Consider the following 15,518-nt stretch of genomic DNA (forward strand, 5'->3'; position numbering starts at 1 on the left):
AAGAGTACCAAAGAGGTTTTTTTGATCTCCCATATGCCCAATGTAAAATTTTTGCCCCATGAACCCCCAATTTTTTTGCTGCTTATCTGTTTAGGGTCATTCAATTATCATTTTGTGCAATTTTGAGCAAAAAATTTCGGGCAGATTTTTTTTAATCGCCAAAACCAAAAATCTCCATAAAACGCCATGTTAAATTTCAAAAAATCATATTTCAAGATTAATCCGCGCGATCTCCCATTTTTCTTTGTGCAATCAACTCCACTGGTGGGCAGGAATCTAAAAAAAAATCTGGGTCCAATAATTTCGGGCCGATTTTCCGCAAACAGAAGTTGTAGATGTCAATAAGGAGGCCTTAATACATTCTTTAAAGGCACAGAGCCGACAGTTTCAAGTTAATTCCCTGCAAAAACCTTTCAATTATTTATTACACTAATAAATTTAACAGTTTCATCACTTATTTAAGAAAAAGATGACATAGCACTTCACGGTCTTGAAAGTGATCGACTTCTAAATTATTCCATCATGTTTTTGAAGACAAGGCAGTGGTCTAGACCAGAAGAGGCGACGGTGTTGTCGCCTTCAATATGCTTCTTGGTCGTGGTGGGAAAGTGCCTTGTGAGCAGCTCGAGGACGATGTGGCACTGGAGGTCATCCCTCCTTTTTCCCAAGTAGAACTCGAGGATTCTATTGCACAAGTCCAGTTTTTCGGAGGTAAACCAATTCAGTGGGAGCTCTTCGGTTTCCCATGCCATGGTTAAAGCCACAAGCTCCTTCCTAAGTCTGCTCTTTTTGTACTTGGGATTTCTCTCGATGAAGTTGTGGATGACGGGCTGCTTGTCCAACACACGCCAATCCTCGCTGCACACCCTGCAGCGGCACTTGAAGTTGGGCCCGTATAAATCCATGTACTGAACTTGTCTTGTGGCTTTGGGGTACTTAGTGAAGCTGCTGGCATGAATGAAGAAAATCCTTTCGCCCGCTTCGATGGGCCTCAGGGCTTTGATGACCAACGTCTTCAGGTACGAACACCTTTGGGCATTTGCTTCGCACCCTCTGGGCGTGGACATGAGTCGGAGGTAGAAACCTTGGCCGACAACATTCATCTTGCTGGGGATGAGCTTGTTCTTTTTGCGCTCCAGCACCACGTTAAAAATGAACTCATTGTAGGTGTGGATGATGGGCACAGCCCTGCGGAGGAACTCAAGCAGTCTGTCCTTCTTGTCATCACTGAGGCCATCGATGCTCTCCACAACCATCTCAATCGCTTCAGAGCTCCCTTTGCTAGAGGCCAATTCTGTCATAGCTTGATCCGCATGCAAGTTTAAAAAGTCTCCGAGTTCTGCGGAAGCGTCGCTGGAGACTTGGCCATTGACGAGCGCCCCAACACAGTTGTCCACGCCAAAATGTGCCAGCATCGCCAGTGCCTGATTCGACACTCGGAGAACATCGTAACCATTGACTTTGTTGCTCTCCTTGCTGGACATCTTGTTGAAAATCTTTTTGGCCGGGGCACACGTTATTTTGTGGTGCTTCTCCCAGGCTTCATCGGCACACTTCTGGCTGCAGTACAGCACCTAGAAAACATATTGATACAAAAATACATTATGAAATGTTTTATTGCATTTTATATGGAAGTTTGGCTCTCTGTTCATAATTCATCATGAAAAATATTGACTAAGTAATGATTTTTTTTTTATTTAAAATTAATAAATATTCATTTCATTCTTTATATATTATTATTTTACAATTATAAAAAGTTATTGAATTATTATTTTGAATTAATTTAAAAAGAAATTAATAAGAAACTTATAGATGTCCATAGTCCATAAATTTTGGAATAGACAAAACCAGGCTTAAAAAAAGCAAATAAAATACCCATTTAGAAAGGAAATCCGTGTGACTTGTTTTTAAATATAAAACACAAGACATAGGACAAATAAAAGCTGGATGATACCTCATGAAAATTATCTGATATTTGAGTTAGCATTCAAAAAGAGAAAAAGTGCACAAAAATAGGGGAGAATTCTTATACACAAATGCATCACAGCTGGTGGCCGCGGTAAAAAGTTAAATATATTTTAACAACTACTGCATTTAGATTAGAAAGAAAATTACCAGCGAGCAAGTAGTGCACGGCTGCAGATTGAGACACTGTTTGAAGCACTCTGAGCAATGGATCCAGCTGGGTTCGAAGCTTGTGATCATGGACGAGTTGATGTAAAACAAAGGATCCTCCACTACCAGAACGTCACCTAGATTAATTTCAGATTTATTAAAAATTGCAGAATGGAGCAATTTTTGTTTTGAACTCCTTTTCGTACCTTTCTATATAGATGGGATTCTGTTTGATGAAATCATGGATTTGGGGCTGGTGAGCTAGGACAGGCCAGTTCTCAGAGCAGGCTCTGCAGTGGCAATCTAACGACACACCAAATTCTAACAAGTGCCACTTCTGTCTTTGCTCAAGTGTTGAATTCAAATAGGACGTCAATGAGAATGAAAGATGCTCTCCCTGCTCGATGGGTCTCAAAGCTCGGGCCACCAAAGTCTTCTGATAAGCAAAGTATAAAAGTATGTATGTATCTGGTATGTATATAAATGTGCTGCATGCACCAAAGCTCAACGCGGCTCCTTCCTATTCTAAATTCAGTCTCATAATCACTCTTTTAGTGAGAGACCTCGATTTCTGCGCTATCTGCAGTTTGATTTTTTAATTCCATATTATTTCCTGACGTTCCCTGATAAATAAAATAATTCAATCCGGTCAATTTACAAAGTGTATAAATAAATTTATTTAATTTTTATTATAAAATAAAAATACTTAGTATTTGCAAAAAAAAGCAAAAATACTAGAATGAATCAGTCAATAATCTCATTTCGTTATTCTTATTTCAGAGAGAAAGTCAAATTCAAGAAAAAAAAATTAAAAGTGAGTTGGTGCAGCAGCAGCAGCAGCAGTCGATATTATATTCACAATCCTCCGGTTGACTATGATTTTCCGTTATTGTTTTTTGCTCCCTTCTGGTGGCAGCACAATTTATGCCGTTCGATCTTATCTTGATAAACATTGTGTGCGCGCTCGCTCGCGAGAGAGTGCAATAATTTGAGCAGATTTGCTTCGGAAGCAAAGCTGCTGCGGTGCAGCGCGCGAGGGCGGCGACGCGCACATAATCTTTTCTTATCTAACATAGACAAGCCGCCACTCAAAGCCCCAAAGTCGCTCATCTCTTTTATAACACTCTCGTGCGCGGCGTAAAAGTAAATGGGCCTTGCGCGCCGCACACTTAATTAAATCAATTCCAGCCCTTCCCTCTCTGCTGCTCTAATGACATATGGATTTCCTTAGTTCGAGAAGCCGCGCGCGTCGTAAAAAACGGCCCAGACACACACACTGCGCACAACTTTATTGGTCCAGACGCGGCGAATTTCTTTCCTTGAGAAATATGCCATATACTTTGGCGCCACCACGCTGCACTAATCATCTGCAAATTCGCTTTCCCCAGCAAAATAAAAAGTAATTTTTCGTCACTCGTAAAACCAACCAAACTCTTTCTTTCTTTGAGAAAGTTCTCATTCCCTCCTCGATTTGAATGAAAACTTTATTTTTTTGAAAGAGAGAATGTGTTGTCGCCGCAGTGCGTCTAGTTGGGGTGCTCGGGAGGTGCAGAAGAGGCGAATATGCTCGGTCTGGCCGACGATATAACCAATAAAGTGGCGCAACCACGCACTTATGCCGGCACCGCTGGCCCAACCCTTTCCCTCCGTCAAAGCCGCACTTGTGTGGTCGAGATGACAAAAAAGTGGCCAGCTGCATATTCCGTTAGTGCGGTTCTAAAACATAAAATACATTCACAAAGTTAATCGGGATTTGAACTCTCACAAATTTTTTAATTACAAAATTCTCACATAAAAATGTGTCATTTTAAAAGTAAAAAAAATCTTAAAAAGTGTTTTAATAATATTTGTAAAATGCTGAATGATTGCAAGTTTTATTTCATATGAAATGAAAATTGTGTAGGAAAATCATCTGTTACTACATTATTATGTTAAAAAACAAGACTGAAAAATAAAAATAAATTGTAAAAAATACTATTTATATCACAATTTTTGAACAAAACATTTATAAGTTCAAAATGCTCATAATTAAATTTCAAATATTATATTTTCTGTGCTTAAAAAGTTTCCGTTGTTTCGGAGCAATTTAAGACGGAGTCAATATTATGGAAATTTATTAAATTTTGAAGGTTTTCAAACAATTACTAATTAGACTAAAATATTCCTGTTTTAATTTATTATAGTACTAGTTCGAAACTGAAATCAACAGATAATTTCACACAAATTTTGAAGTGATGTTTTGAGAAGCAGTTATGATTTTGGAATTTAATCTTTTGTTTAAACGGCTAAATAAAGACGCCCTATATCTTTTCGTAATTCGTGTATTAGATGTTTTTTCTTTTAAATTTTTTTTAATTCCTCATTAGGCAAAGTTTTCCAATGCAGCTCGCACACTTAGCGCAGTTCCTTCAATTTAAAAAAAATTCAAGAAACCTAAGTTGCCAGCAATGATTAAAATTTTTCTTATCTAGCAGAGTTTTTCCGCACATTTGTTATTTTTAAGAAAGTTTTTCAAAATTTCAAAATTTTTTCCTGCTGTTTGTATGAAATTTCATAAATTATAACACTGTAAATTTTAAACTTGAAGACAAAGATAAGTATACTCAAGATCGAATTATTTGAAAAGCTGAGGCAACAATTTTTAAATGAATTTTGTGTGAATATATTAAAGTGATGCGTTGACGTGTTTTGTTACTTGTCATTCTCGTTTACAAGTCCATGCATGAAATTAACGCGCGATTTGGCGTGTTGCGGCGCGGGTGTTTTGCAAAGCGACGGAGTTTGCAGCGGAAGATAATATTTATTAGATTAGGGCGGGTGTAGCGAGCGAGGGTCGCTTTGCACACAGAAATTGAAACGGTAACCTTGTTTAGTCCTTCTCTCGTGTCGTAATAACAACATATTAGCGCGGCACAGAGCCATGAATTTACACGCTACACCTTTTTGCATGTTCAGCCGCCACTTAAATTAGCATAAAGGGATTAGCATTTGTTATTTCTGCAGCAGCACCGCTCGCTCTCTCTATTTTTCTCTAATGCACGATGTTTAATTCACGTTTCTCGCCGCAAAGCAAAGCCGACGAGCAAAAGCAATTTGCATTTTAAACGCGCTTATTATATTTTCTGAGAATCCGCCGCCGCCGCCGCTTTCAAATCGGAGCCGCGGGCGAACGCAATTATATTGCCTATTTCGCGCCGCCGCCGCCGATATTTATTTCATCAAATCCGCATTTGAATAATGGAATAATGGCTTCGCACCAAAGTGACTCGTCACTTTTTTCATCGCGAGAATAAATAAAACGCTCAGGGTAATAAACAAGAGAGGCGGCAAGATTTGCATCAACATCATGACGATGTGAAAATTTCATGTAACAAAGTTTTCGTTTCCAGCGATGGAAGATATCATTTTTTTTTTAATTTTCCTTTCCGATCATCAATATTAATTAAATTGGTTTTGTTTCTTCAATTCTTTGAAATATTATGTATTTAATTGGATTTTGGATTAAATAAAAATTTCCTATTTTTATCGCCAAATAAATTTTTGTCTTTCTTGTGTCAAATAAATTAAAAAATAAAACTTGGTTTCTTTTATTTCTGTACAAATTTCATTTTAAGGTACTAATTTATTACAAAATTGTGATTGAAACTTTCTTGTTCTCAAGTTTGACTCTATTTCAAGTCAAATTAAAAAATTCATTCAATTTTATTTGGGTTTGAAAAGTAGGCAACAAAAGTGTCATCTGTGTGCGGATGTTTGCCTACTTTACACTCCTTCAATCCAATCATTGCTGCGGTTGATGCAAATGGTAGAATTGAGTTATTTGATTATGCAAAATATACCGTTTTGGGTTAAGCAAAATTCAGAATTTACATTAATTTAGGAAGCCGCACTGAAATTATAATCATTTTATAGGTTTTTCAAACATGAAAATTTATTGAACATACCAATTTTCAATGTGAAGCTTTGAATTCTACACAAGTTTCTTACTAAAAAAAATGAGCATCAGAATTCTATAAATCTTTAGTTAAAATATTTTATTTATTATCTTGAACTTGTTAAGAATAAAAAATAAAGCTATAGATTAAAATAAAACTAAAAATCAAATTTTAACTTCGAATAACTGTGGGAAAATTTCTTATTAAGAACAAAATCAATGTTTAATGACCATTCCTCAACCAGAATTCCTATGGCATTTTCAGATCGTTTTAATTAAAGCTTTGATTTTGGAATCGGTTAGGCTTTTGGCCACATTTGCGTTTTTTTTTGTCCCCCTGCGCGTTTTTTTTATCTCAAGTGTTTTTGGCCGCAGCTCGGCCGTGGATTGTTTTTTCAATTCATGAGCGCCGCCGAAATCAGTGTGTGGCTTTCATTCGATTTGAGATGCTTTTAATCGGCGCACCCACAATTTAGCGCACCCTCGTCCCTGCCATAAATTTGCTCTCCCTTGCAAAGCGGCGTGTCAACACCCTTGTCACACCACGCGCTTATCAGAGAGACACGAGTGCCCGCGCGCCGCCGGAAAAGCAATAAGAGTCATTTTGCTAAATAGACAAATCAATTCCGCGATTTCTTAACAACCTGTCCTTCCAATGAGTTTGTCAATTTTCAGCAAAATTTCGGTCGGCCCTGCTTGGGAGGAAACGCATAAATCATAAAAAGTTTGCAGCGGTTACATTCGCTTTTTGCATTGACGGCATTTTTCGGAGCCGAGATTGTCAAAAACGTATTTCCAATCAAACTTTTTGCCAGATTTATGGCAGGATAAAAATTGCGTTTTTTTTTTTTATTTCAGAGAGGTATTAAAAATCGCTATAATGCAATTTTTTATTGAAACTTTTGAATTCCAGAGTTTTATTTACAATTTAAATAATATTATTTAAATTTTTTGCACTTTTCAACCTTCAATTATGTCTCTCTAATTTCAATAAAGTACATTTTGGTAAGTTTTTGGTAACTAAAAGCAAAGCTTAAGCAGATAATAAAATTAGAAAGCAAAACTAAAACAGCCAAAATCTCTTTTATTTGCCAAAGTTTTGAGAGTTTGTTTTTGAGCGATTTTTTTTCTTCAAAATTCGGAGTGCAGACTTGATTTGTTGGGGCAGAATGCAGGTCGCGCTAATTTAATTGGCTGGCGCATGGCGAGCCATACGAAGAAATAATGAAAAGCTTTTACGCTAAATGGCTGCACGCGCGCGTTCATGGTCGGGGTGCGAGAGAGTGATATTGCTAGTTTTGCTGTATTATTTACGAGGCCGTGTCGCCGCCGCCGCCGCCACTAACCCCTGCAACCCTCGTCCCTCTCCACGATAATATACAGCAGAGGAACCCCCGCGTAACTATTTCCAAATGATGCTCCGCGTTTTGTTTCCCGATTGCGCGGCGCTCCCGCGATTCATTTTTTATTATTTCCAACTCCCACTGCAGTGTGGATATGGAGCAAAAATAAGTTACTATTTGAAGATGAATAAATTTTGTTTATATATTGATTTTTTAATGTTTAATAGGTTTAATTACATATTTATAAAATTAATAGATGGTTTCTGAATCAATCTCTAAAAACCTTAATTTTTGTTCACTAATCCTCAGCTCTCTCTTACAAAATATTCAGAAAAAGTCATTTTATTTCATTTTAAAAGTGTCTTTAAAAATCAGATCTGCCTTATTTCTATTTTGAAATAATTAAAAATGAGCTCCAATATAAAATTCCATCACAAAATTCAAATTTAAAAGTTTTACTCTGTATCAAAGGCTGCGCATCCCAAAATTATGTTGGTACACGGCTGCCGTCAGAGCCATGGGGCCTTATGGCTCGGGCGGAAGACATCTTTTTTTTGGCCAACATAATAGAGCTGATGCGCGGCCTTTGCTCTGTATTTAAAAAGCTTAATTTTATATTAACCTTTTCATATCCAGATTTTTTAGCTAATTAGGTGCGTAATTGTTAAAAAATTCAAATCTCAAAATCTTGGAAGTAGTTCTAAATTTTTCAATTAGCTTCGGGCATATGCAGGGCTTCACCAGCAAGATATATCAGAAAATTTAATCTGCGAAATGGGAGAAAACATTTTCCACGATTTTTTTTTCACATAACTTGCGAGCGAGCAGCAGCAGCGCCCACTCATTTTTCGCTTAATTTGAAAGTGTCTCTTCCTCTCCTGCACACTCACTATATAACAATTTAATCTTGTGGAAAGCCTCTCTCTTCCGTAGCCATATTTTCATCTGGTCGGAGTGCAGCCGCTGCAGACACCTCGCCTCTCTCTTCTCTCTCAATTCATTTGCGGTCGAGCCAAGTTTGTTTCTCAGGACCATATGATTTATCTCTGATTTCACGACACGCCGAATTCCTGCTAATAAATTTCCATTCTCGGCGCACAAATATGCTCTTGGCAGCGGAAAAGGTTGAGAGGAAGAGCGAAAAAGAATAAGAAAGAAAAGGAGAAGCGTCGAGGGCTATAAATCGCGTCCACATGGAGTTGCAAAAAAGATACAACCACCTTTTTGCATGAATGCGTGAAAAGATATAAAAAAAACCATTCCTGCTCATTCCATGGAAAAGACAAACCTGTGCAGTAAAATCATTTTTGCAAAAAGGAAGAGATTTAAAATAAAAAAATTTATTTATCAAATTTTTTGTAAAAGAAGAGATTTATCCAGAAACTTTTATTAGATTTTGAAGTTAAATTTAAAATTCAACTTATGTTTTTTTTTAACTGGAAATAGTTTATAAATTTCCTCTGTTTAATGGAGTAAAGAAAGGTTAATTAATTAATTGAGATTTCATTATTTTTCCTTAAATTATTTACTGGGAATATTCCAAAATAATATTTTACTCTAAATTGATCCGACCAAAATTGATAAAAATTAACTCAATCAAATTTTGCAAAAATAAAATCTGGCCTGCAACCTGTAAATTTTCATTGCTAATTCAGGAAACCGCACCTCAGTAAATTTTTCTCACGTTTCTTCGTCACTCGACACCCCTCTTTAAGAAAAATTTGGAACTGATGGTCATTTTTGAATTTATACGGTGAGCAATATCTTTATTTTAAATTTGATAAAAATTTCAGACAATAAAGTTACTAAATGAAATCTTAATTTGCAGATTTTTTGAGAGATGCGTTAAAAATGTGCAGATTTAAATTTTGGTATAGAAAAGATATTTATTGTAAAAATAAAAATGACTGTTTTTTTTTCTTCCTGATTTTTAGTAAAACGACAAACCCTGTAAGTGCGCAGTGAGAGTTGAACTTTGCAATTTCGTGTCAAAAGAGAATTAACAATCGGAGATTTGGTGCGAATTTGGTGCGCGAATTTTCATGCGATTACACGCGGATTGGTGTGCATGTAGCGAGCGATCGAGCGGGGGTGCAAAGTGCGGGGGTATTTATGGGTTGGGGGAGGAGTGAGAGGAGGAGGCGCCCCTTAGTCCCGCCCGCCCGCCCGGCCCGAAGCAGATTGTGCGCCGCCAATATGGCAGGTGATACACCTTAAAATATTCAAAACAAACTTCGCACAAATAATGATTCGACTTTGATTATTAAGCACTCGGACTCTCTGACCATTCGGCGATACGAAAGGAAAAAGTTTTTGTGTGCTTTGCGGAAAAGAAAAAACGCGGCAGGACATCGCAAATCCATAAGATATCGATTGCCTGCCCGGCCGCCGAAGAAAGAAAGAAAGAAAGAAAGAGCTGTTTTCTTTCTCTTCCTCTTGGACCGGCGTATGTGCAGTTTGAGTAACGCCCTTGTGATGGGCCAAAGTGGCTTGTTTTGCTCCACCAATCTTTTCTCTTCAAAACTTTCGCAGCTTCCAACTTTTTCACTTTTATATTGATTATAAATTTGACGCACGTTTTCATAAAAAGAAAATGACAGAGAGTCAATTTTGTAATAAACAGAACAAATAATCAAAGTCCATTTGGTTTTGCTAGGTCTTTTTCAAACTGTCCCTTAAAATAAACTCCGAAATCCAAAATTTTAATAATTTAAAAACAATTATCGTTTTATTTAAAGTGATTACTTTCCTTTCAAATCGTAAATTTTGACCTCAAGCTTGAAGTTTGTTTAATGAAACTTAAAAAATTTTTATTAATTTTAGTTTGGCTAAATTTTGAGTAAAAATTAAGAAAATTTCCATCAAAGACTATAAATTTTCAATAGTTCTATTTTCTTAACTTATTATATTTTACAGCTGTCTCGATCATTAAAAATGTACAAAAGATTAATTAAAAAAATATCATCATTTAAGTTAATCCATTTTTTTTTAAAACCCTAGTTCCTTAAATCAAAATTTTGATAAACAGCAAAATTGAACTTTTTTTGTGGCCTCAAATTCACAAATTGTCTGTTTTATAACGCACCCTTACAAAATGCCATTTTCTTTTCAAAAGATGAAAATTTTAAAATTATTTTGCTAAAAAAATCCCCCACCTTTGAATAAAATGTGATTTGAAATGCAAAATATAGCAAAACTTTTTGAAAAAGTCTCAAATTTTTCTTGTTTCCGAGATTAAAGAGCAAAATTGTGATAGTTGAGAACAAATTTTTAGCAAAAGTTTAAACCTTTTATTTCTCATCCCTTTCATGCAAAACAGGAACTTTATTCACCCCTTTTCTAATTCATAATGCGCACTGGTTTTTTATCTTTTGCACCTTGATTGCTTAAGCCGCACACACGGTGCTGGTTTATGTGGGGCGCGGGATTTATTGGTTGTTGTCAGTGTCAGAGCTGCAGCCGGTCGCGCGCGGCTCCATAAATCTTGCGGCCGAGAATAAAAAGAGCCTCGTCCCAATATTACGCGCCGCGCGCAGAGGGCAAAGCAGATTTCGAGCAACGTGTGCGCCCTGCAAGATAACTCAAATCTTCTTACCACATAAATTCCATTATCCTATCGCTGCACCGCGCGCGCCACTTCATCTTCGCACAATTAAAATACACGACGACGAGAACTTCTGTCTGATTTATTGCCAGATTAATCAAAACGACGCCCACAACACGTGCGCCGGCACAGACGAAATCTGCAAGTGCCGCACGAATTCACAACTACTTGTCCGTATTTTCCAAAATAAAGAAAAATGTGTCTGTCACCCTAAATAGTATTTAAACTCTGTTATAAAATAGACGGATTTGTGAAAAACTTGAAAAAGTTTTTGAATTAAAAAAAAAAACACTCTTAATATTAATTATGACGAATTATTGTCCTTCCCATTCAGAATGTGACAATAAAAACTCTTTTGTTACTTATCTAGTAGAAATTGAAAGCTAGAATTATTTTTTAGACTGTTGAATCATATAAAATTAAATAGTATACAGCATAAGCCCCAATATTTATTTAAAGGAAATATGCCAGATGAAATGAAGTGACTTTGAGGGGAAAGAACTCCAACGCCTCGGACCGCCTAGGATATGGTTATGGGCATCCGGGAATTTTAAAATTTAATTTAATTTGCTGACCTGCTTGGGCGCACAAGAGCGCACCGAATGAAACAGCTCGCACCGTTTGTTAGTGTGGAGGTGCAGCTGCTGGATAACTGTTTTAATGTGCCATAGGCTCGGAAAGCATTACCATCAAATCTGCGTTTAAATGAAAAAGTTTTTTTAAGGCAGTACTGAAAAAGCAATATTTTGAGCAATGTTTACTTCTCTCTTGTTTTCATTTTTTATTTAGCCATTTATTTGGATGAGTTCAAGTATGGGGCATAGTTGCCCTCAATCGAACCCAAATAAAAATTTCTTGAAAATAAATTTGAAAAATTGTTTCCTTATTTCCTAACAACAAGTAGAAGTCGTGAGAAAAAGAAACAATTTCCACGAGAGTTTAAATTCAATGGCAATCACAAATTTCTAGATTATTTTTGACTGCGACGTTAGGAAGTTTAATCTGATCTCTGCTCAAATCAACAAAATTTGTAATGATTTAATTAATACATGAATTTTGTAAAAAAAAATTGTGCGAAAAAGTGGAGCGCGACGGCGTTTGGCGGTCAAGGGCGCGTGTTGCCAAAAAGCAGAGAGCGTCTCGCGGCGAGAATGAAATTAAAGATAACAGCGGCATAATGTTTTGCATGAACATCTGCACTAAATCAAGACAAAAAGTGGAAAGAACAAAACTCGCGCCAAATTATTTCCAAAACTTTGTCTCTCGGAAAAGCCAAGAATGTAAATTACTCTAGAATCTTGTTTGCTCAAATTAGGCGTAGTGCATATTTGCATAAATATGTCCTTTGGTCATTTATCTTGCGGCGGCGGCGGCGGAGAGAGGAAGAGAGCTGGGGACGCGATTTTTGCAGCCTTTGTCACCGCGCGCGCCGCGACTCTCTTTTGTGAACTAAGACGAGTTGGCAAAGGAAGCGCCGCTCCGTCTTTCCGGCGCACCATATTATCATAACTAATTACATTACATGACCGAAAATATCACATTGTGCATGCGTTAGTTTCGCTCCCCCGGCCCGCCGCGCCGCAATCGATACGTAACCCCTCTCAGCCGAACTCACCGAGCGGAATTATTCATTTTTTGCACCCAAAGCATTTGCATTTTTACGACTGCGAAATATGGCAGAGAGACATCACATTACTTTATGCGTCAAATAAAACCACGCGCTCAAGGAGAGCAAATAATATCATATAATTCCAAAATTATAGCTCCTTCACAACTTTGATTTAACTTTAACCCCTCCTTTTTGCAGAAAAAAACAGGATTTTTTATAAAATATTCATGACAGGCCTAAAAATAAAATACCAGGTTTACTTACAAATCATTAATTAAATAACTGAATATAATTATTTTGAAATAAAATTAAAATATTGTGAGGGACGGGAAAAATTATGAATGTGGACAAAAGTGTGGCAAAAAATTTGCAGCAAAATTTTTGTTATAAGTTTGGTAGTTAATTTGAGAAATATATCAGAAAATGCTATAAATATTTTATATTTTGAAAATATAATAGAGACTATAGGAACTTGGCACGTTAAAAGTTTCATTAATTTATTGTTTGTATATTATTTAAAAGCAATTATCAATTAATATTAATTTCTATACCAAATTCATTCAAATTTTCGATTATGAGGTTTTTTGTGTGTTTGGAAATGAATTACAACACACTATTGTTGTAGTCATGAAGCCCATTCTGGACAAGATGCAATCAGCCAACAACATGTTTATATTAAAAAAAGCACCAATTTTTTAGCATTTTTTTTATCACATTCAAATGATGCATAATCAGACTTCAGAGGCTCTTTATGCTTTTTGACAACAACTTCTAAGATTGCGAATTGCCAATCAAAAGAGGAAATTGTTCAGGGTTGTCGGCGCCAAGTGCAATTTGCGGTTCAGCTGCTGGGTCGGCGCAAAATATGGGCCCGATTTATGGCGATTGACACACCCGGCCGCAAAAAGCGGCTCTCTCGAGTAATTTATTGGCCCCCAATAAAGTAATAATAACGACCGAGGCTCATTGGATATTCAAAAAGATAAAACTTTTCTCCCCCGCGCATTGATTTGAAAAACGAGAGCAAGTTTTGCTTGCGTCTCTCTCTCTCTCCATTATTATCTCTCTCAAAGTCTCTCACACGTGCCGAGTTGGCGCGACAGAGATAGAAATAATTGAGAGATAACGCCCGCGTGATCTCCGTGGAAGGAAGCAAGGCGCAAATTATTACTCTTTCTCGCGGTATCTGCTGAGAATAAATTAATTTTATTACCAGCACACGTCGCGACCGCGAACGCCGCCCGCATTAATTGTTCGCCCCTGATAACTAAGTTTCGTGAGCGAATTCAAATCTTGACGCACTTTCCTTCAATTGAAATAAAAATCAATCAGGCATTAACATCGTAAAGGATGACTATTTTTAAATAAAAAGTATTATTCCAAATTCTTGCTGCGTGATCAATAGCAACATCAAATATTAATTTAAATTAAAGTGTTTTCAAAAACTTGGGTTGGTAACATAAAATAATTTTAAGTAATTAAACTCCTTCATAATAAGGAAAATTAAAGATTTCAGAAAATGATCTTCAAAAACAAAGTGTTTTTTGATTCTAATAATGGCATGAAATCATCTCACAATTAAATTATCATTTAAATTTTTCATTTTTATAGCGTTGTAACCATACGAAAAATTGGAAGCATCGATTGGTGACCAAAAAGGTCAAGGTCACAGTGAAATTAGTTAATTAAACAACGATTAAATGAATTAAGTAAGTAATCTCATGAATCCAAAAGATTCCCCCACCGCCTTCAAAATTTGCTCAAACACATAAAAAAAACATCCAGATAGAAAAAGGTCTTGTCAAGAGGAACTGATTTGAAGCCAAAAAGGTTTAGGCTCTACGTACTAGTTAAATTTGTCATGGAGAGTCGTTTTCTCATCATTAACTCACCTCCTATTTGCTGCTTTTGGGGATCATTTTAATGTCAATAATTACTTTGGTTCATACTTTTTACGACTGTTTTTTTCAAATTTGGCATATAGACAGTGGCGGATTTAGTGCCTGTGTGGCCCGGATTTTTCCGGGGGCCACAGGCCACCGAGAAAAAATTTTTTTCGCTGCTAAACGTGAAATAAAATTTTCCTCAACATTCCGCTGATGTGGTGAAATTTCACAACACTTGTGCAGAGTGACAAAATAATTCAATTTCGACGCTGAAGTAAAATCCTAATTTCTTATTTGAAAAAAAATTCCTCAGCCATAATTATTTCTTAAACTTAAATTTTGATTCTTTTCCAACTCATCAATCGGCACATTTGGTCTCTGTGCTTATTTGCTCTTTCTCATTTTTTTTAAACCTCCCTTTTCCTGCTGCTTTATTGCAAACTCACTGCGCGGTTGGCGCGTTTCGAAAGGAGGAAGCTCGCGGCGAGTTTTGCTCTCTGGCATGTACATTAATTCCAAATACAAACATATACAGGGACGACATTATGCATGTCGAAGCGCGGCAGTTTATTTTGCCGGCGACAGGAAAATCAGCGAACGAAACGGAAGCACGGCTGGAAAATTGATGCGCGAGTTTTCGCTTCCGGCAATATTTCCACCGATAATGCAGCCGCGCGCGCGCTGATTTGCATTCCGCTTTATTTTGTGTTTGCACCGCGCGCACTTGCGACATCCTGCGCGAAACAACTCGCTCGCCGGACACCGCATCCGCTTCCTGCAGCCCCGACCGCGCGCGGACCAGCCCTGCAACAAAAGCACCCCTTATGCTCGCCCGCGACTGCCATATTTAGTTGCGCTCCCTCGCCATATTTTATTCTACTCAAAATTAATTCATTCCGGAGCAGTTCAAATAAATTCTAAAGGGAAATTCTATGCGTTGAAATTTGAGGATTTCATTGCAAGCCATGAAAAGGATGTTATTTCCCATTCTCAAATAAATCTTTCAAATTTGAACAAATTTTTAAAA

At 36.9% G+C, this 15,518-nt stretch overlaps 1 protein-coding gene across 1 annotated transcript; it reads right to left on the reverse strand.

The window, feature by feature from the left end:
• Positions 1-507: 507 nt before the first annotated feature.
• Positions 508-4,817, reverse strand: LOC132201451 (uncharacterized). The gene is made up of 3 exons (XM_059627625.1): positions 4,811-4,817; positions 2,116-2,252; positions 508-1,574 (listed from the first exon to the last, which is right to left on the reverse strand). Exons 1-3 carry the CDS (start codon positions 4,815-4,817, stop codon positions 513-515), a joined length of 1,206 nt encoding a protein of 401 aa, XP_059483608.1. The 3' UTR covers positions 508-512.
• Between the last annotated feature and the right edge of the window lie 10,701 nt (positions 4,818-15,518).

The sequence above is a fragment of the Neocloeon triangulifer genome, unplaced genomic scaffold, assembly GCF_031216515.1.
Source record: "Neocloeon triangulifer isolate White Clay Creek 2 clone unplaced genomic scaffold, ASM3121651v1 ptg000014l, whole genome shotgun sequence".
Lineage (NCBI taxonomy): Eukaryota > Metazoa > Arthropoda > Insecta > Ephemeroptera > Baetidae > Neocloeon > Neocloeon triangulifer.